This window comes from Rhincodon typus, chromosome 34 (genome assembly GCF_021869965.1).
Source record: "Rhincodon typus isolate 14 chromosome 34, sRhiTyp1.1, whole genome shotgun sequence".
Classification (NCBI taxonomy): Eukaryota; Metazoa; Chordata; class Chondrichthyes; order Orectolobiformes; family Rhincodontidae; genus Rhincodon; species Rhincodon typus.
In genome coordinates this window covers 17,915,378-17,935,911 of record NC_063365.1, presented here as the reverse complement: position 1 = coordinate 17,935,911, position 20,534 = coordinate 17,915,378, and the positions used below count along the sequence as shown (strand labels likewise).

Below are 20,534 nucleotides of genomic sequence, written 5' to 3'. Positions count from 1 at the left end.
TGTTTTAGGTGATGGTCAGGAAAGGAATGTTGGCCAGGACATCACTTCGCTCTTCTTCAATCATGTAATTATCATCTTTATTGCTCACCCAAACCAACAGCTATCTTGGCCATGGCTTCATCTGTCATTGGGAATGCCATCAGTTCAGCAATTCCTCACTCCTGGCACTATATTTGCACAAGACCAGATTATGCTTCAATCTCGAGAATTGCAACCGTCTGGAGTTAGAGACAAGTGTGTGGCTATCGTGTCAAGTTGACAATGAATGCCTGACATTCATAAAACATTTGCTACTCTTGCCTCTAAAAAGAAATTAAATACATTAGTGTAACCGGCAAATCAGATGGTAGCACAAAATTGAGCTAGGAGAATACTTAAAGAAATTAATTTATTAATTTGGAACTTATTGATGTACTCATTAACAATCAATTGTGCTGTTCTGAAGAACATAGGAAATGTTATCACTAGCCTTTATATTGCCTCCTCATGCTTGCTCTATTATTTAATAAGATCATGGCTTATGCTGGACACTCACTCCACTTTCTCACCCAATCCCCATATCCATTGACTCCCTTACAGCACAAAGGCCTGTTGTCCTCTTCTTGGATATTTTTAAGAAATCAGCTACAACATGGGCAATTTCAAAGATTTGCAGTCCTCTAAGTGAAGAAAACTCTACTCATCTCAGTCTGAAATGGGCGAGTTCTTACCCTGAGGTTGTGCTGCCCACTCTCCAATCAAACAGCATTTACCTCACTAAGCAGAGTTTGTCAAAAAGGAGACAGAGGTCACAGTATTCAGGGACACAGAGAAAACATTCAGAGTTGCCAGGTCAGCAAGCCTTGATGAACTTAATGTCCTCCCTTGCTAGTTTTCTCTTTTTCACATGTAAAAGGCCCGTGACATTTTCATGTCATACAAATGAGGTATGAAGATCACCCCCAAGAGGTAACATGATGTCACATTTATTATATTCTGTTTATTTTCGGAGAGCTGTTAACAATTCATCATTGTCAATCAGGAAATGCAGCACAGAGAGTGGAAATGATAGGATAATTCCTTTGCTGCACTGCAACAGCTCATCGAGAGCAAAATAAAACAATCAACCACATCACAGAATAAACATGGAGCCACAGATAAAGATGCAATCTACTGACGGGATTCATATATTTAACAAACAATATGGATTGGCAATTGAAAAGAGCTTTTTCACCTCTCTTTGGAAAATCTCAAAAAAAGTCCTTCCCCCTCAGTGAAAAATGACACGGTGCAGCAAATTTTATTGAGCAGGGTAAAACAGCAAACAATTTATGCGTACTGTAATCACACCATGAACATAGAAATGGAGGTTTATCAACTACTTTCGCTGTGTAAAGGAAGGAATTTGGGCAGTACACTGGGAAAATTCAGTTTCCTTTTTTAAAAAGGGTTGTATGTTAACAATGCCTATCTCCCAGAGCAACAGCTTACTCACAGGGATGATGGAGATTATTGCCAAATTTGTCACTTATTGCAATCGTTGGGCAGTACAATCACCCACTTGTAGAATGCAAAGGGATAGGAGTTATTTGACTTGTTACATAAAGTTATTATATTTAATCTGTTCCTTCATTCAAGCAGAACATGGTTGATCAGCCTCCTAATTCCATCCACTGCCTGAGCATCACATCCTTAATAATCTTAGCTAGCAAACATTTATTGATCTCAGATTTAAAGTACTGAGTTGAGATTCAACTATCATTTTTTTTGTGGGAGACAGTTCCACACGTTGTGTAAACAAGTGGTTTTCAACTTCTCTCCTGAACTGCTTGATGATAACTTTAAGGTTATGCTCTGAACACTGTCCCTCTCTCTCTCTTAATTGCTTTCAAGATCCCAAAATCTAAAATCAAAAGTACCCCCCACTTCTTTTACATTCCACAGAATACAAGTGTGGCCTATGCATCCACTCCATCCACCATCAATGCTCAGGAACAGCAGTGTGTACTATCTACAAGAGGCACTGCAGAAACTCAAAGATCCTTAGACAGTACTTTCCAAACCCATGGCCACTTCCATTTAGAAGGACAAGGGCAGCAGGTACATGGGAACCCCACCACCTGCAAGTTCCCCTCCAAGCCACTCACCATCCGGACTTGGAAATATATTGCCATTCTTTCAGTGTCACTGGGTCGAAATCCTGGAATTCCCTCTCCAAGAGACCTCCCTGGACTGCACTGGTTCAAGAAGGCAGCTCACCACCACCTTCTCAAGGGCTACGAGGAGCAAGGAATAAATGCTGGCCCCGCCAGTGATGCCCAAGTCCCACAACTGAATTAGATAAAAACTCGGTTCTCAACATCACCATCTTTTGGTGAACGTACACTCACTTCCCTGCATTACAGCTAATGATGAAATAGATTGAATAAATGTGACTAAAGGTAGGAATGTTTTATAGACAGGAATTATAACTGCTGGTCCACATCGTTGTTGGGTGACGCTGCTCCATTGCCATGATTACATTGGAACTGCATACTACGGGACGTGCTTCCTTTCTTCTCCTGGCCTTGAGTGCTCATTCTGATTGGTTAAACTGATGACTGTTACAGTCCTCCAGGTCCAGAAATCATGGATACAGATAAGCACATAGAAATTAAGAGCAATCCTTTGAGCCTGCTATGCCATTCAATATGATATGGCTGATCCACTGTCTCATTGTCATTTTCCCACTTTATCCCCATACTCCTTGATAAGTTTAAAACCTAAAACAAAAACTAAGAATCTCTTTCTTGAATATGACCCAGCCTCCACTGCCTTTTGTAGCAGTGAGTTCCTCAGGTTGACCATTCTCTGAATGGTCCTAAATGGTCCACATTCTGACCTGAGACTGTGTCCCTGGTTCTAGACTCCCCAAACATGGAAAGCAACCTCCCTACATCTAGTCTGTCCAGGCTTTATACGAGTATACAATTCTATACAGGAATGAGACTAGTTAGATCACAGATTCAGCGATGGTCAATATTTACTCACAGTTCAATGGACCACAACTGGACTCACCACTAGTCACAGGTGTCCTGAAGCTAATGAACTGGATCATACCACAGTGTGGACAATCACTGATGTTAGGCCCATTTGGCACGATGCCCTAGTGCAACAAAGGGTTACTGCTATTGCAGGTTGATGGATAAATAACCAGAAGTCAATTAACAAGAACTCAAATGGATTTTTGGTAAAAGTGCGGCTTCTGTAAGGGAGTTTTCAATTCGTAACTTTTGCATCCTGTGCTTCGAGTCCTGAAATCGCACATCAGTAGATGACTCATTGATGGGAGGGTTCCCAGAAATGTGGAGGTGTGGGGACATCACCCTTTATTTACTCATCAGATCAAGAGAGGTGACTACTTAGAGTGTATAACTCTGCATGCAAGCAACACCACAATTCCCAGCCAGAATGGAGAAGCTGGTTAATTCTTCTGTCAGTCAGATCCAGAGACTAGTTCTGAAGAAGGGTCACACCAGACTCAAAATATTAACTCTCTTTCTCTCTCCACAGATGCTGCCCACCCTGCCGAGTTTCTCCAGTGCCCTCTGTATTTGACCGAGACACTGGCCTGTTGTTAAGTGAGTGAGGTTGGTTTTACACAGACAGATTTCTTCACTCAAACAGTAGTTTAAAGGCATCAAGAGGTGTGGGGGAGAAAGTGGGAGTACGGTACTGAGACAGAGAATTAGCACGATCATATTGAACGGCAGAAAAGGTTTGAAGGGCTGAACAGCCTGCACCTGCTCCTATTTTCTATGCTTCTGTTTAACTGGTATTGTGCAACTGTCCTCCATTTACTGCCTTTTGCTGGAGGTGAATTAATCAGGGAAAGTTGCAGCAGTTTTGGTCACAGGATTACTGCAGGCCTGATTTAAGTTGGACTCTGTAAACAGACTTCACTTGCTGTGCTGATGCTGAGCAGGTTGACCGTTTTCAGAGCATACTGCCCTGAAGAAGTTCCAAGTCATTGGCTGACACAGTTGAGGTCAAGTGACACCCCATATAACATGACAAAAATAGTCTGCAAGCTTAGGAAATGTTTTCTTTCGTTTACAAGCTTCTGCTGGCACTTTGCCTGTTGACTGGCATGTACAGTATCTGGATCCCGTATTCCAAAATGTTTGGTCAAACAACAGCAAACCTCATGTACTACTGTTATGACTTGCTCTGACCTTTGACCACAGCTTGAAAGCTATTGCTGGGAATGGAATGAGCCATTTCTCAGATGCTGGCAAGCCCAACATGCTCTGTTCAGGAGCCAGCTCCACGTCCCCAGTTTAAATCCCCCGAAGACAGCTGTCTTCACCTACAACCTGTAACAGATATATCACAAAATTACTGTGGCAGGATATTGCTGTGCTTCCAGCTCTGATCTGTGCAGAAATGGTCAAGGGGTTCCAAGAGACAGAAGGTGAGCACTCTTTCTATGTTACAAACGACACCAAATACTAAAGCTGTCTTATGCAATGAGCTACTATGCAAAGCAACTCTGATATCTGCCCCGCTTTGCTCCACATCCCTTTTCAAACTTGTGCAAATAAATGAAATTTATTACTGATGAAACTGATCACATTGAAATGAATGAAAACGGAGAGCAAATTGCACAAGAAAGGATGTCATATTGAGGTTGTACAGGACGTTGGTGAGGCCGCTTCTGGAGTACGGTGTCCAGTTCTGGTCGCCCTGCTACAGGAAGGAAAGATATTATTAAGTTGGAGAGGGTTCAGAAAAGATTTTCCAGGATGTTGATTGGACTGGAGGGTTTGAGTTACAAGGAGACGCTAGATAGGCTGGGACTTTTTCCACTGAAGCATAGGAGTTTGAGAAGTGACCTCTTACAGAAGTTTATAAAATCACGGGGGCATAGATAAGGAGAATAGCAAAAGATCTTTGCACTAAGGTGGGAGAGTTAAAAACTAGGGGACATATTTTTAAGGTGAGAGGAGAAAGAACAAAAAGGGACTGGGGGAGGAGCAATGTTTTCACACAAGAGAGTGGTTCGTATGTGGAATGAACTGCCAGAGGAAGTGGTAGATGCAGGTACAGTTAGAACATTTAAAAGACATCTAAAGTACATGAACAGGAAAAGTTTAGAAGGATATGGGCCAAACACAGCCAAGTGGGATTAGTTTTAGTTTGGGAAACTTGGTTGGGACAGACGAGTTGGACCAAAGGGTGTGCTTCTATGCTGTATGACTCTAAAAAGTTACTTTTCAGAAGAATGCTGGATATAAAACAATTTAGTTACTAACACTTGACTATGGATTGAATCAATAACCAAAGTGCTGACATTCAACTAAGCCATCTTCTGGTAACTTATTGTTCTTCCTTACAGTTCATTTGGCGCTTCACAGTTTGTTACAATCACTGTGCTCGTTTATTTCTGTTAACCTCTCCTGTTTTTTAATTCCAAACGTTTGTTCAAGTTACGGTTCGCTCAATCCAGCCTCCCTTCTCACAATCCTAGATTGTTACAAAACAAGTTGTCGTCCAGTCTCAATCTCTTTCCCTTCCTGTTTTGTAAGGACATAGATAGGTGAGGAATGTACACTTTCTGATGTCAGTAAGATCAAGGTCAATCTTGTACCTCAACCCCATTTCTCACCTTTCCCTCCTCATCCCTTAGACTCCAGGATTCTATTGATCTCAAAGTTTAAGCATTTACAACTCTCTGGGGTTGACAATTCCAAAGACTCTCAACCATCTCAAGAACATATATTGAACAGAAGCCAGCTTCTCAGCCCAACAGACTTAATTTTCTAAGTCAACATGGGATTGTTCTGGCAGATGCTTACTCACCACTCAACCTTACTTTGAAGGATACAAAGTTCTTTCCAATCAAACAGTGCTACCGATACTTTCAAACAGTATTCTCAACCACGAGCAACACCACTGCCATTTATACAAGTCAACTTGATGCCAAACAATTTGCCTTCGCTGGCAATGTCTTCATAGAAGGGAAACTTGTCTATAACCTTGCTCAAGACTGGTGTCCTCTAACCCTATGCTCATTGTCTAAGTGAAACAGCTGTTTAATTCAACTGTATTGCCCTCATCATGTGCAGTTTGCACTTTTAAAGGGCACTCCATTCCAATCATCACCATCATTCTTGGGCTGCTTTCTGTATGGAGTCCCGCTTCTGTTTGTGCCAAACACCTTCCTCTTGCCAAGTCTATCTACAAATGTCACTACACAAGTTTTATTTCTGAAGGGAAAGCGCAGCTGTGCACTATTCCACAAATGCCTGGATTCTTGGAAGCAACCAGTTGGTCTTCACCCTCTCCTAGCACTCACCAGAATGGTCTGAATTACAGTGATCACATGCACTCATCATCCTGACAACCTCTGCTTCCAGAATAGCTGTCATCAGCTCTGGAGGTGGCAAAGTGTGAAGGAGTCATTGCCAGGAATAGACTTTCTCAGTTCAAATTTAAAAGGCAAGACCTCAAATGATTATTTTAACAATTTAACTAACCGCACCCCTCCCCCCACCCCATGTGATCACTGTATGATCCTGGCATCGCGATCCTCTTTGTGACATGCCCTTGCTTTGCTAGAGGGTCAAATGCTCAAGTGTAAACTTACCCTTCCTGCTCACCACTTACATTCTGATTTCCATTTTTCTCATTAGATTTTAAGGTGTCTTATTAAAGCCACTTAGCTGCTGCCTCCTCCTACTCCATTAAAAAAATTGCTTCTCCCCCAGCCATAAAGGTGTCTGTCAGTGTTACATTGTAAGAGAGAGAGAGAGAAGTGAACTGTTTCTCATATGCTTTGCCAGCTCCTTTCTGGCATGGAGCAGCTTGGCCTCTGGTCAGCCACTCACTTTGAACATCTTCCCAGGACAGTGAAAACCAGAGCACATCAGTAGCTTGAATCAGACTCAAATGTTTCAAATGATCATTAATATCTACGGGAAACTCTTTAGTTTCCACACTAGGTTCACCTCGTCCAAGGGGTCTTGACAGGGTGGATGCTGAAAGGATCATGGAATCATGCGATACAGAAGAGGCCTTTCGGCCCATTGTGTCTGTACAGCCAAAAACATACCACTGACTACAATGTCTCACTTTCCCACATTTGGCCAATAGCCATGAATATTATGACACTTCAGATGTTCATCCAAGTACGTTTAAAAATTATGAGGTTTCCCACCTCAACTACCCTCCCAGGCTATGCATTCCAGACCCCCCCCCCCACCATCCTCTGAGTGAAAAACATTTTCCTCAAACCATCACTCACAGGAGAGTCAAAGGGTAGCAGGAGAAGGTAGGAAAGTGGATTTGAGGCCACAATCAGATCAACTCACTATCTTACTGAGTGGAAGAGCAGACTCAAGGGGCTGAGTGGCCACCTCTTGCCTCTGGCTTGTATTTTGAAATGCTCATCTGTGATATTTAAATGGTTTAATGCCTCCGTAACACTTGCAGACAAAGGAATTTTGTGTGAATAAGTGCTTGCACAAAGATATCTAAAGTGCAATTTCCCAGCCGTGGTATATGATATGATGATAATATTCGGGCTTCGGTTGATAAGAGTTAAGTAAGACTCATGCCACACAAGTGCCAGGCAATGGCCATCTTCAATAAGACAGCATGATTGCCATTATTGTATTAAATGATAGTGTGTGCTGAAGGAGCTGAACTACCTACTCCTTTTGTTCTAACCATCTCCCTATGACATTCAATGGATAACTATTACAGAATTGCCTATTATCAAGATCCTGAAGGTAACCATTGACCAGAAACTGAACTAACTACTTTTACGAATACAATGGCTTTAAGAGCAGTTCCGAAACGAGTAACTCATCTCCTAACTCCCCAAAGCCTGTCCACCATCTACAAGGTGCAATTCAGAAGTGTTATGGAATGCTCCCTACCTGCTTGGATGAGTGCAGTGTCAACAGCTTGACACCATCTGGGAGAAAGCAGCCATTGATTAGCACCCAATGTGCTGCCTTGGAACTATATCAACATTCCTATGTTGTTAATGGGTCAAAATCCTGCAACTCCATTTCTAACAATACTGTGGGTGCACTTACCCTACCCCTCGTATGCACTACAGCAATTCAACTAGACAGCTCACCATCATCACCAGCACCATGGTCTCAAGGGCAATTCGGGACAGGTCATTAATATTGGCCCAGCCAGGAAGGCCCACATCCCATTGTTCAACAAGTGAATGATGTCAGTCTGTAAGGTCTGGGAACAGGGTGTACCTCCCTAACCTGGTCTGGAACACACAATAGCTCCAGTCAGTCTGCACTCACATAATGTAGAAGGATTGTTAGCAGCGTGAAGACTGCAGCAGTGACAAAGCAGCTGGAATTGTACTGATAATTTCATTTTATGCTGCACAGTGTTTTTTAAACATGGTCATGCTCACCCCAATACATGTCATGGTCCTGAGCTGCTGGATTACAGAGGTACAACCTATAGTACTGACTGTGCTGACCATGCAAAGCACCTGTCTATTCATCATTCTGAGGATTACATGCACAGACACGCACAAAGGCAATGGACAGACATTCTGGGTACTTAAGGACTGCTCCTGGATTAGTGTCTACAATAGCCCAAACTCAAATGGCCACAACGATTGGCAGAACCACCGCAGAATCAGTAAATGCAAACATTCTATTGATAACACCAGTTATGTCTGATCTGCTCCTGCACCTAACCAGACTATAACAAAAGCAAGATCAATGTTTGCCAAGAATCTTTCTCATCCACCTACAGCTGGAGCCCAGTCTTCAGGAAATCCTTGAGCTTCTCGAGATAACTTTTGCAACAAAAACTTGGAAAAACCCAGTACTTGGGGAACACACATTAGGACTACATGTTTGATATATTAAACATACAGGATGAGATTTCTAGACAGATGATTATTCAGTACTGCATATGCTACTCCAGCTGGACTGTATAATGATAGATTGAGCAAGTATATGTCACTATATCATATGACCTATAATGGGGCGAGACTGTCCTTCTTATAGCTGCCAAGTGAAAAGCACCCTTGGTTCTTTGTTGAAAAACAGAATTGCAGGAGAAACTCAGCAGGTCTGGTTGCGTCTTTAGGCAGGAAGCAGAGTTAACGTTTCCAGTCCACTGACTCGTCTTCAGAGCTGGATGTTCAGTTCCAAAGAAGGGTCACTGGTCTTGAAACGTTATCTCTGCTTTCTCTCCACAGATGCGAAGCTTCTCCAGCAATTTCTGTTTATATTTCAGATTTCCAGCATCTGCAGACCTTGGCTTTATTTTCTTATTTCTTTCTTATTTGTTTCTGGGGATGCTGTCAAAGCCACTTCAACTGTCCATCCTTAGTTGCCCCATGAGTAGAAGATGGGCTTCATTCACAATCTGCTGCCGCCCTTGTGGCGATACTTGATATGGCAGTAAGTTGCAATGATTAGATTGAGATAAACCAGCTCTTTCAAAGTCCAGGTACTATAAAACCTTCACCCTACAGAAGGTGGCCATTCAATCCAGCAAACCTTTGTCGTCTCTGAAAAGGTCAGCCACAAAGCATGGAACTGAAACCACACAACATCCAAGCCTGATCAGATTCATAATGAGGCAATTTGATAGGCCAATAGGCCAAGAAGAGGCAGATGGGATTTAATTTAGCTAAATGCAAAGTGTTGCATTTTGGTAAGGCAAACCAGGACAGGACCTAAACAGTTAATGGTAGGGCCCTGGGGAGTACTGCTAGATAAGAGATCTAGGGTGCAGGTTCATAATTTCTTCAAAGTGGCATCACAGGTAGACAGGGTGGTGAGAAGGGGTTTGGCATACTTGCCTTCATTGACCAGTGCATTGAGATGTCATGTTGCGGCCATACAAGATATTGGTTCGGCCACTTTTAGAAAACTGCACACAATTCTGGTCACCCTGCCATAGGAAGGATGTTGTTAAACTAGCAAGGGTACAGAAAAAATTTACAAGAATGTTGCCAGGACTGGAAGGTTTTAGTTCTAACGAGAGGCTAGATATATAGATTTAAGGTGAGAGGGGAAAGACTTAAAAGGGACCTGAAGGGCAACTTTTTCACACAGAGGGTGGTGCGTGCATAGAATAAGCTGCCTGAGGAAGTTGTAGGGACGGGTACGATTACATTTAAGAGTCATTTGGACAGGTATATGAATAGGAAAGGTTTAGAGAGATATGGGCCAAATGCAGGCAAATAGGACTAGTTCAGTTTAGGAAACCTGGTCAGCATGGATGAGTTGGACTGAAGTGTCTGTTTCTGTGCTGTATGACTCTATGACTCTCATAATCATTTCTTGTTAAAGTCACTAGGGTCACTAGAATTACTGAATTCAACCTAACATACATTAAGTCTGCTCTCACTCCACAGATGCTGCCAGACCCGCTGAGTTTCTCCAGCAATTTCTGATTTTGTTTCAGATCTCCAGCATCCTCAGTCCTTTGCTTTAGGATATCCAACATATATATTGGGAATTTAGAAAATACTGTTGCAGATGGAAGCTTAATGTGCTGTTATGACATTCTGCTGTCCCTGACTTTTGCACAGATGTTAGCCTAGTTGAAGTAAACAGGTTAATGTCTGAGTGAAAACAGAAGAAAAATAAATCTGGACTGAACGTGTTAAGCATTCATTCACCAATAGTAATTTCTCGGCAGCAGTTTCTGAAAATTGAAGGCAGCACAATGTGAATTATTGGGCAGTATCCAGACCAAAGCAATTACAATTCTTCAGATTCAGAGCAGATGACTTAGCATCAGCCCTTATTGATCTGTTTTCCGATATACATCAGTTCGACCTTTGCTGAGAGAGATGAGGAGCAACCAGAAAGCTGCTCTCAAAACTGGAAATGAATCCAATATCATCAGCTGTTCAAAACCTCTTAGTTCTTAGGGAACTGCTACAGCTTGTGGCTGTTCATTAGCAGTGACTAAATGCAGCTCACTGCAACATTAAAGCTCATTGCCTATACATATCTCGTAAGTAATTTTCACTAAGGCAGGAAAAGTACTGATGATTTATAGTGACTCATTCCATCAGGCTCAGAACTCAAACTGTTTCGAGGGTCGTGCTGTGCTGCATTAAATGCTCTGGCTTTTTCTTCACTGCTCAACAATATCCACAGCTCGCCCTAGCTACCTCCTATTTTGGTCGCAGAGTTAGATGAGTTTCTGGAGCGAGATGGGTGCTTGTCAACATGCTAAACACAGTCTGTCAAACACAATATAGCTGTCAAAGTTAATTAGGAACCGCAATGGTAAACAGCTTGTTACATGTAAACAGCCATCACAGTTAAGCACAGCAAAGGAGATCAAGAACAGGTTATTTATCTGTTAGCACCATAAGGATATTTAATCCAAATATATCCGTAATCCATGAGGGCTCGTGTGATGCAGTCGTGGACCACCTACCCCTGAGGTGCTTCATAACATGGGTGGCATGGCGGATCAGTGGTTAGCACTACTGCCTCACAGCACGAGGGACCCAGCCCCGGGTAACTATCTGTGTGGAGTTTGCGCATTCTCCCCATGTCTGTGTGGGTTTCCTCCCACAGTCCAAAGATGTGCAGATTAGTTGGATTGGCCATGCTAAATTGCCCATAGCGTCCAGGAATGTGCAGGCTAGGTGGGTTAGCCATAGTAAATGTAGGGTTACGGGGATAGGATAGGGGTGTGGGTTTGGATGGGTTGCTCTTTGGAGGGTCAGTGAGGACTCAATGGGCTGAATGGCCTCTTTCAGCATTGTACAATTCTATGTCTGGACAGTTTTATCTAAAATAGCTATTTGTAGATCACATGTTACCACACAAGTATCAGCTGTTTATGTAAAATGATCACAGTGTGAAGGATGAACTCTAATGTCACAGTATCTACCGTACTTGTCCAGTTTTACCTAATCTTTCCATGGGATGTCAGCACAACCAGCAGGTTTACTGCCTTCACTAATTGCACTTAAGCCATTTCAGATGGTGTTTAACAGTCATTGCTGCAAGTCTGGAGTCACAATGTAGGCCAGACCGGGTAAGGATGGCAGATTTCCTGCATTAGTGAACGAGTTGGGTTTGACGACCATCAAGTTGCCTTGTCACAGTGACTTAGACTACTTTCAATTCCAGAATTAATGAATTAAATTCAAGTTTCGCCTGCTGTTCTGTTCTCAGAGAATTAGCCTGGCACCTCAGGAATTCTAGTCCAGTGACATTACCAATCTATTGCAGACACCAGCAGCGGCCCCAATTTATCAAACAGACAAAAAGCAAGTAACCTAACTAACAAATTCTACAATAAACTGAGGGAACACAGCTCATGTTGAAATGTGCATAATGTTCGAATTTAGACAAACTTTAGTCCAAACAGATGCCTAGATTACAAACTCTGCCAATAGATCACTTTTACAAATCCATCCCTGCAAAGTTTGCACTGATTTTAATCCCACTGTTGGGATTCATCGTAAGGTTCCCTCATAAAATAATCATGACAAATTCCTTTGTTTTGTGTTTCCTGTGAAATTAAACTCATCCTTTGAGAAGGTCTACAGATCTGTTGAGATACAAAAGGAGGGGAATTCTTTGTAAACCAACTCGTGAATTTCCTAAGGTACTGCATGGCATGGTTTCTTGTGTGTTGCCTTTTACTATGCCAGAGTATCAGGCCAAACGTGAAACAGAATGCCAAAAACATTCTGTAGTCTCTAATTGGGAACCATTGGGCATCTTATGAGGCTGCATTTTAAATCAGGTCATGACCACAACTGACTTTACATTATTAAAATTAGTCTTCTTTCTTCAATAAACTTTTGAACTTTTCTTTCAGAATGAAGTTGCTAATCTTCATAAGAGCCTTTTATTTGTAATGAAACCTGTAAACTATGGCAGTTTATCAAGACACATCGGTCGTTGCTCAGTATACTCAGTTCAAAATGGATGACTTGCACTCGCCATTTTAACGTCTTATATTCTTCAAAATGCCAACCCTATGAGATTTCCCTTCAATGTGAAGTCGTTTGGCAGAAAATGAGAGCTTTCTCAGACTTTCATTTTTTGGCAAATTATACAGTTTGCATTTTTCTTATTGAAATATCATTGCTGAAAGTAGTCTCTTTTTAAAAATTTATTCATGGGATGAGGGCGTCACTGGCCAGGCCAGCATTTATTGCCCATTCCTAGTTGCCCAGAGAGCAGTTAAATGTCAACCACATTGCTGTGGGTCTGGAGTCACACGTAGGCCAGACCAGGTAAGGATGGCAGTTTCCTTCCCTAAAGGACATTAGTGAACCAGATGGGTTTTTCCAACAACTGACAATGGATTCATGGTCATCATTAGCCTCTTAATTCCAGATATTTATTCAATTCAAATTCCACCATCTGTCATGGCAGGATCTGAATCCAGGTCCCAGGACACTACTTGGGTCTCTGGATTAACAGTCCAGCAATAATTCTACTAGGCCATCATCTTCCCCTATAAGCAGAAGTCAAAGCTTTCTATCTTGCACTCATCAGGACTAGGACGCAAAAACTAGACTTGAAAATTGGTGCATCGTTCTATACAGAATGAGGGGAGGATGCCAAATAGATGTGCCACCATCGCCATGGAGATCCAGCAAGAACAGTTAATTATCAATCTTAATTCTTAGACAAGACAGATAGATTCCAATTGGTCATGGTATTGCCTTGGGGACGCAGCAGCAATTGGCTGTTGCCTTTTTCATAAAAAAGGCAACGATTGTACAAATTCCTTTCACTGACATAAACCTGGTCCTGAGTACTCATCCATGTAGCTTCTGGCCTGCACATTTATATCACATTGCGAGCCAAGCTGATGATTTGAAACTGGTTTCCAGTGTAACTCTTAGGACAATCCGGATTATTTAATGAATGATTTACAAGACAGGAATCACATCTAATGGCGGATAAACTTTTACAAACACGGGTTGGTTGAGCGTGAGAATGGTCAATGGGCCGTGATGTATGATACAGTCTGCCAATCATTGGGATGTTCAGCCTCCAGAGCCATGCTGGTACCAAGTACTAAACCCCATAGCTTCTAGTGCACCACAATGTGAGCCTGGTCATTAACTGGTGCATTCTCCATGGCAACACTTCTACCAATCAGAGGCCACTCACTCACCAACCAACCAGCACACTCGTCTCATGCAACTGGACTGTTGGTTTTCCTCTTGGGTTGCCATTCTTGCACATTGTCCTTGGATTGCCATTCTTGCAAATTGTCCTGATGGGGTGCAGGATGAAAAACTTCAACAAAATGAGTCCTTTTTTCAGCAAAACTCAAGTTTTGGACTACCAAGGGTCTGAAATTGTTACAACAAGTAAACTCTTAAAGAATTCCTCCACAGTTTTTCTCCAGGCTGTTGCTCACAGTATTGCCTTGAAGATTATTCCCTGGAGAAGCTAGGACTGTCTTGGATGGTTGGGTGATTTCAGTTTGACCTTCTGTGCACTCCCTCAACTTTGTTTGAGTTGTTACTCGTGACAAGGTACTGGTTCATCTCAGGCCTGTTTCTTGGGACTCCCTCCAAAAGCCCCTCTCTCCATCCAACTTGGAATACCTCCTCAAGATCCATTCCCCTCATAACTTTCCACTGACCTCTCCCTGAATATGATTGTGTTGTTTCCCCCAGCCCACCCTCCCATCTTTGTCAATTTCCTGATGCTGTTTCCCTACTCAAAATCTCAAATTACAAAACCCAAAGGGCCATTGAATCCCTCATTATCTTCAATATATGATTCAGGAAACAAGGTAATTCCATTGCTCATCTCACAGGGATCAGGTAGAACCTACTGCAAACGCAATTTAGAATACAAACCTGGAATTAAACACTGAAGGATTTCAAAAAGCAACAGCCAACCAAGGAGAGTTCACAAAAAATAAATACATTGGTAGGATCACTCATGAGAGAGACCACTAACTGGCCCCTTTTAAGCCAGGAGAAATTCACTAAGGCTCCTTAGACAGCAACTTCCAAACCTATAACCTCTACATTCTAGGACAAGGGCAGCAGATACATGGGCACACCAGTCCCTGCAAATTCCCCTCAAAGCCACTCACCATCCTGACTTGGAAATATACTGCAGTTCCTTTAGTGTTGCCGGGTCAAAATCTTAGAACTCCTTCCCCAAAGGATACACTGGCACCAAAAGGACTGCAGCAGTTCAAGCAGGCAGCTCAGTACCACCTTCTCAACAGCAATTAGGAATGAGCAATAAATGATGGCCAACCAGCAAAGCCCACATTTCCAAAAATGAATTTAACAGAAAGCATTTTCCTTTTTGTTTGCTGTGAATTTGACTTGGACACCGATTTACAGAAGAATTCTGTGATGGGACCTCTAGTAGCAGATGGGGATGGTGATGGAGGGACTGTGCAAGGGAGCTGAGCAGTTCACCTGGACGTCCTCCAGCAGGAAGCAACAGTGAGGGAGGGCAGGAGAATGGACTTTCACTGGAATATCTTTGGTGGAGGGAGAGAAGGGAGAGGAGTCAGAAAAGGAATTCCACAGCCCAATGTAACCCACACGGTCATTCCATGTATACAGTGTTAATAGGTCCTTGTTTGTCCTGAATTTCCTTTCCTGTTTTTAGCAACCTGATGCCAGTGGAATAAAGAATTCTTGCTTCTTGTTGTCCCTCCATTCAAATACCATGTTACATTTCAATAGCAGAACAAAAAAATGTTGAGGGAAAATCTGCACTTTGGCCATGCATTCACACCCTTGAGACAAGCAGAGCGTAGCATATCCTTTTCATCTCGTGAAATGTAAAATCTATGACCTAACTTGGTAATTTTCGTCAGCACTTTCATGCATTAACTGTGACAGTTTGACATTTGCAGAATCTTAGCAAATTGCTGTTCTTTGTCTTGACTCGCGGTTAAAGTTCTCTCTTCATCTCTGGCCATCTCTCCTCAATCCTCCAGCAATATTCCTCAGGCCCGCTCCAAGATACTTACATGGATCATCCCTGTATTGATGGTCCGACCTGGATTTGCTTCCCCTGCATTTCCTGTCCCAGCCGTACCTTCCTTTGCCCCTCTTGAGAAATAGTCTTCCTTTTCACCATTTCATACCTATTATCCATCGCCATTACTCACACAACGTGAGGAGAAAAGAAAACAGAAAATGATGGAGAAACTCAGCAGATCTGCAGCATCTGTGGAGAGAAACAGTCAATGTTTTGAGTCAGATATGACTCTTCAGAAGCGGGAGTAAGAAACTCAGCTGACTCTGGACCTGCCTTCCTACTCCTTGAAGCAATGGTTCATTTGCTGATGGACAATGCTATTAGGTCATAGAACATAGAACAGTAGAACACAAGAACAGGCCTTTCGGCCTGCCATGTCTGTGCTGACCATGATGCCATTCTAAACTAATCCCATCTGCCTGCACATGGTCTGGATCCCTCTATTCCCTGCGTGTTCATGTATTTACCTACATGCCTCTTAAACGTTGCTATCACATCTGGTTCTACCACCTTCCCCGGCAGCACATACCTACCTCCTGCTGTGTAAAAAGAAAAATTTCCTTGCACATCTCCTTTAAACTTTTTACCTTCCACCTTAAACCTTTGCTACCTCGTATTTGACATTATCATCCTGCAGCAAAAAACAATTCTAACTACCCACCCTATCCATGCCTCACATAATGTTATATACTTCCACCAGGTCACCCCACAGCTTCCCATGCTCCAGCAAAAACAATCCAAGCTCATCCAACCTCTCTTTATAGCTAATATACTCCAACCCAGGTAACATCCTGGACAAACAGATCCTCTTTTGATCGCTTTAATGGCCAATGATACATCTCAGTGCTAATCTGGAACTAAACCAACCCTTCTGTTTACTTAGAGAATCAATGTGAAGGTGCAACAACTGATTTTTTCTGATGTTAAAACTATCTTCTTGTCACAAACCGTAAATTACTAGATTGCCTTGGTGCCACTTGTCATCTCAGGATTTCGGTGTTCAGCAATTAATTTGTCCCTGTTAAGATCAGTCTGACAAATAAAAAGAAATTTAGGTACCATCGGGGTGAAAGAACATTTATGACCACTCACAAACCTATCACTGGCTGGCTTTATTCCAAAGTCTCTTTTAAAAACACAATGAAGCAGTAACAAAGTGTATTTCCTGGAATATGACTAATGTAACCTAGAAGCGAGTTCCCTTTTAAATATCAATTTCCTCATCCACTTCAGCCTCTCCACTTAATAATCAGGGACAGTTTCCCCAAACAAGATGTGACCGGCCAACTATTATCCAGGCTTCTGCCGTTGCTCATCGTGAACTGGCTTAGCCAGTGAGCTCTGTACAATGTGTGTGTGTGGTCTGTGTGCATCTCTGCATGCAGGGATAAGTGAGACACTGTATAGGATAAGTGAGACACTGTATATCTGTGTCTCTACCTGTGTGCATCTCTGTGCATGTGTGCGTATGTTCATGTGTGTACATAGTCATAGAGTTACACGGCCAAACAGCACAGAAACAGGCCCTTTAGCCCAACTTGTCCATGCAACCAGGTTTCCTAAACTGAACTAGTCCCACATGCCGACGTTTGGCCCACATCCCTTTAAACCTTTCCTATCCACATACCTGTTAAATTTTGTAACTGTAACCACCTCAACCACTTTCTCCAGCAGCTCGGTCCACGTATACACAACCCTGTGTGTGAAAACATTGCCCCTCAGGTCCCTTTTAAATCTTTTCCCTCTCACCTCAAACTTATGTACTCTAGTTTTGACCTCCCCTCAGGAAAAGATCTTGGCTATTCACCTTATCGATGCCCCTCGTGATTTTATAAACCTCTATAAGGTCACCCCTCAGCCTCCTACACTCCAGGCAGAAAAGTCCCAGCCTCTCCTTATAACTCAAAGCTTCCTGTCTCAGTAACATTTTTGTAAGTCTTTCTTTACATCCCTTCCAGTACCTTCTCATAGCAGGATGATCAGAATTGCAATTGTACTCCAAATGTGGCCTCACCAATGTCTTGTGTATGTGCATCCATTGTACATGTATTTGTGTGCATCTGTGTGTGTATCTGTATTGTGTGCTTGTCTGTGTGCATCTGAATGTCTGTGGATGTGTTTTCATTTGTGCGTGCGTGTCTATGTGTGCGTGCACGCGTGTCAGTCAGCATACATGGGTTCGGTAAAGGAAGAGAGACAGAGAGTCAAAACATAATCTACACACAGGGTGAAAGAGGTCATCCAGACTAAGGGCAAGCACAGTTTTATCATGAGGGAGATATTGAGAGTGGCCTTGTGGGATCCATACGAAAGCAAAATTGACCCTTCCTCTTTACCACATGAACCCATATCCTTCAGAGAAATCAGTCCCACACTCCCTGCCTCCCTCGCGCGCCCCCCAACTCCACCCCCCACCCCCCCCAATCTTAATTAAACAACAGATCACCATGGTCTTTTGAAATGACATACCGATATTGGGATGCTTCAGCAGCCGACAAATTCTTGCTTCGCGCTCAAGTTTCTGGTGATCTGCAGATCAAAGAAATACAAGAGAGAATTACACACCGACAGCAAGGAGATAGGAGTGAAACTTTCTTTTAAAATATAAAGACATGAATTAATAGACGGGTCATTGCTGGGCTTGTACGATCTATATCAGCACAAATGGCAAATGTTATCAGTGGAAATGGGTGATTCAGGCACCTCCTGAAAATTGATCAAATGGGAAAGATTTACAGGCACACCGTGTCAAGGCTGAAGTATCAGTTTTATTGCAACACACATGCCAAAGGCTTACGGCTCACCAGTACAAAAGTAATCCTACTAACATTAATCTCATTGTACTTGAACTGGTTCGGAAACAGGTTATAGCAGCGTAGTAATCATGGTAATGGACTAGCAATCCAAAGGTCACGAGTTCAAATCTTAGCTCTGAAATTAAATTCATTAAAATCTAACTGGCAAAGGAAGCATTAGCATGAAAACTACAACATTGTCATAAAACTAGAGTGCTCTGTTAATGTCCTTCAGGAAGGGAAATTGCCATTTCTAGCTAGTTACCTGAATGCAAATCTAGTGTCCCACCACATGGTTTACTCTTAATGACCCCTGGGTGCACTGGAGGACGATAAATCATTCAGTAAGAAAACAGCTACCTTTGTCTCAGTTCATCAGCTGTAGAAACCCTCACGTATACCTTTGTCATCTCTAAACGTAACTATTCCAATACACTTTTCCAATGACTTGGTCTCTCACTTTCTAATAAACTTGAAGTCATCCAAAACTCTACTGCCCATGCCTTCAGTTGCAACACTTCTTGATCCCCCTTCACCCCTGCGCTTGTTGACATTGGCTCTTGGTAAAGAATCCCTTCATTTTAAAGTTCGCATCTTTGCTTCTCAAGTCTCTCTGTGACTCACCCCTCCCTGCATTTGTAATCTCTCCCCAGCCCTATGACTCTCCTACATCTCAGCACTGCCCTATTTCTGGCCTCTGAGCATCAAGATTTCAATCACTCTGCCACTGGGGACTGTGGTCTGAGACTTTTGGTTGGGGAGGGGGGCTCGTCCAAATAACAATGTGAGCCCCCTCCCCAACAACCTCTGCGTGCCCCCCAACCCCCCAACCCCCACCACCCCAGCTCTGCTGTGGCAATTCATATTGTGTGTTCATCCCACCTCGTGCCTCTCCAAGCTTTCCACAGTCACATGGTGTCACTTTCACCAATCTTAAAGGGTACGCATATCCTGGTGACTGGGTGTTCCTGAATGTCAAGGACCCCAGGACCGGGCCTGGGGTACAATCACCCTAATTTTCCCTACCTTAGAGACACTTCTGAGCCAACCTCCAGCTACCTGGGCCCCAACTTCTTGACCCTCTCCTTAAACCTCTCTGTCTCTTCATCTTTCTTTCTTCCTTGAAGATGTTCCTGAAAACATGTGGCTTCAATCAAATTTTTGATAATCTGCCCAAATATCGTCATTTTTCCAATGTGTAATTAGAATTTATGATGCTCCTATATAGCACCTTTGGGATGGTTTATCATGCTCAAGGCACTTTATACATTTCACCATCACTATAAGGACCACAACACTTCAATGGGAAACCAATCATCACATTCATTAACAGTCAGGATGGGAAAGATCTTTGACCCTACCAGCACATTCAGAGAACCATACATTATATAAGGAGGCAATAGTCTCATAGTATCATTGCTAGATAAGTGATCTAGAGACCCAGGTAATATTCTGGCATTCTGCTCAAATTCTGCCATGGCAGATGGTGGAATTTGAATTCACTGGAAAAAAATACCTGGAATTAAGAATCAGAGAGTTATACATCATAGAAACAAACACTTCAGTTCAACCCATCCACACCAACCAGACATCCCAATCTGATCTAGTCCCATTTGCCAGCATTTGGCCCATATCCCTCTGAACCATTCCTATTCATATTTCCATCCAGATGCCTTTTAAACATTGTAATTGTACCAGTCTCCACCGCTTCCTCTGGCAGCTCATCTCCATACACACACCACCCTCTGCGTGAAAACGT

General features: G+C 42.7%; 1 protein-coding gene across 1 annotated transcript in view; it reads right to left on the bottom strand.

Annotated features, from left to right (window-relative positions):
* The window catches only part of camk2g2 (calcium/calmodulin-dependent protein kinase (CaM kinase) II gamma 2), a 198,746-nt gene extending 178,784 nt beyond the window's left edge, over positions 1-19,962 (bottom strand). Inside the window, exons 1-2 of the mRNA XM_048616194.1 lie at positions 19,835-19,962; positions 18,450-18,514 (exon numbers count right to left, since the gene is read on the bottom strand). Of these exons, the coding sequence (XP_048472151.1) occupies positions 18,450-18,514; positions 19,835-19,962 (193 nt within the window). The remainder of the gene's footprint in view (positions 1-18,449; positions 18,515-19,834) is intronic.
* Between the last annotated feature and the right edge of the window lie 572 nt (positions 19,963-20,534).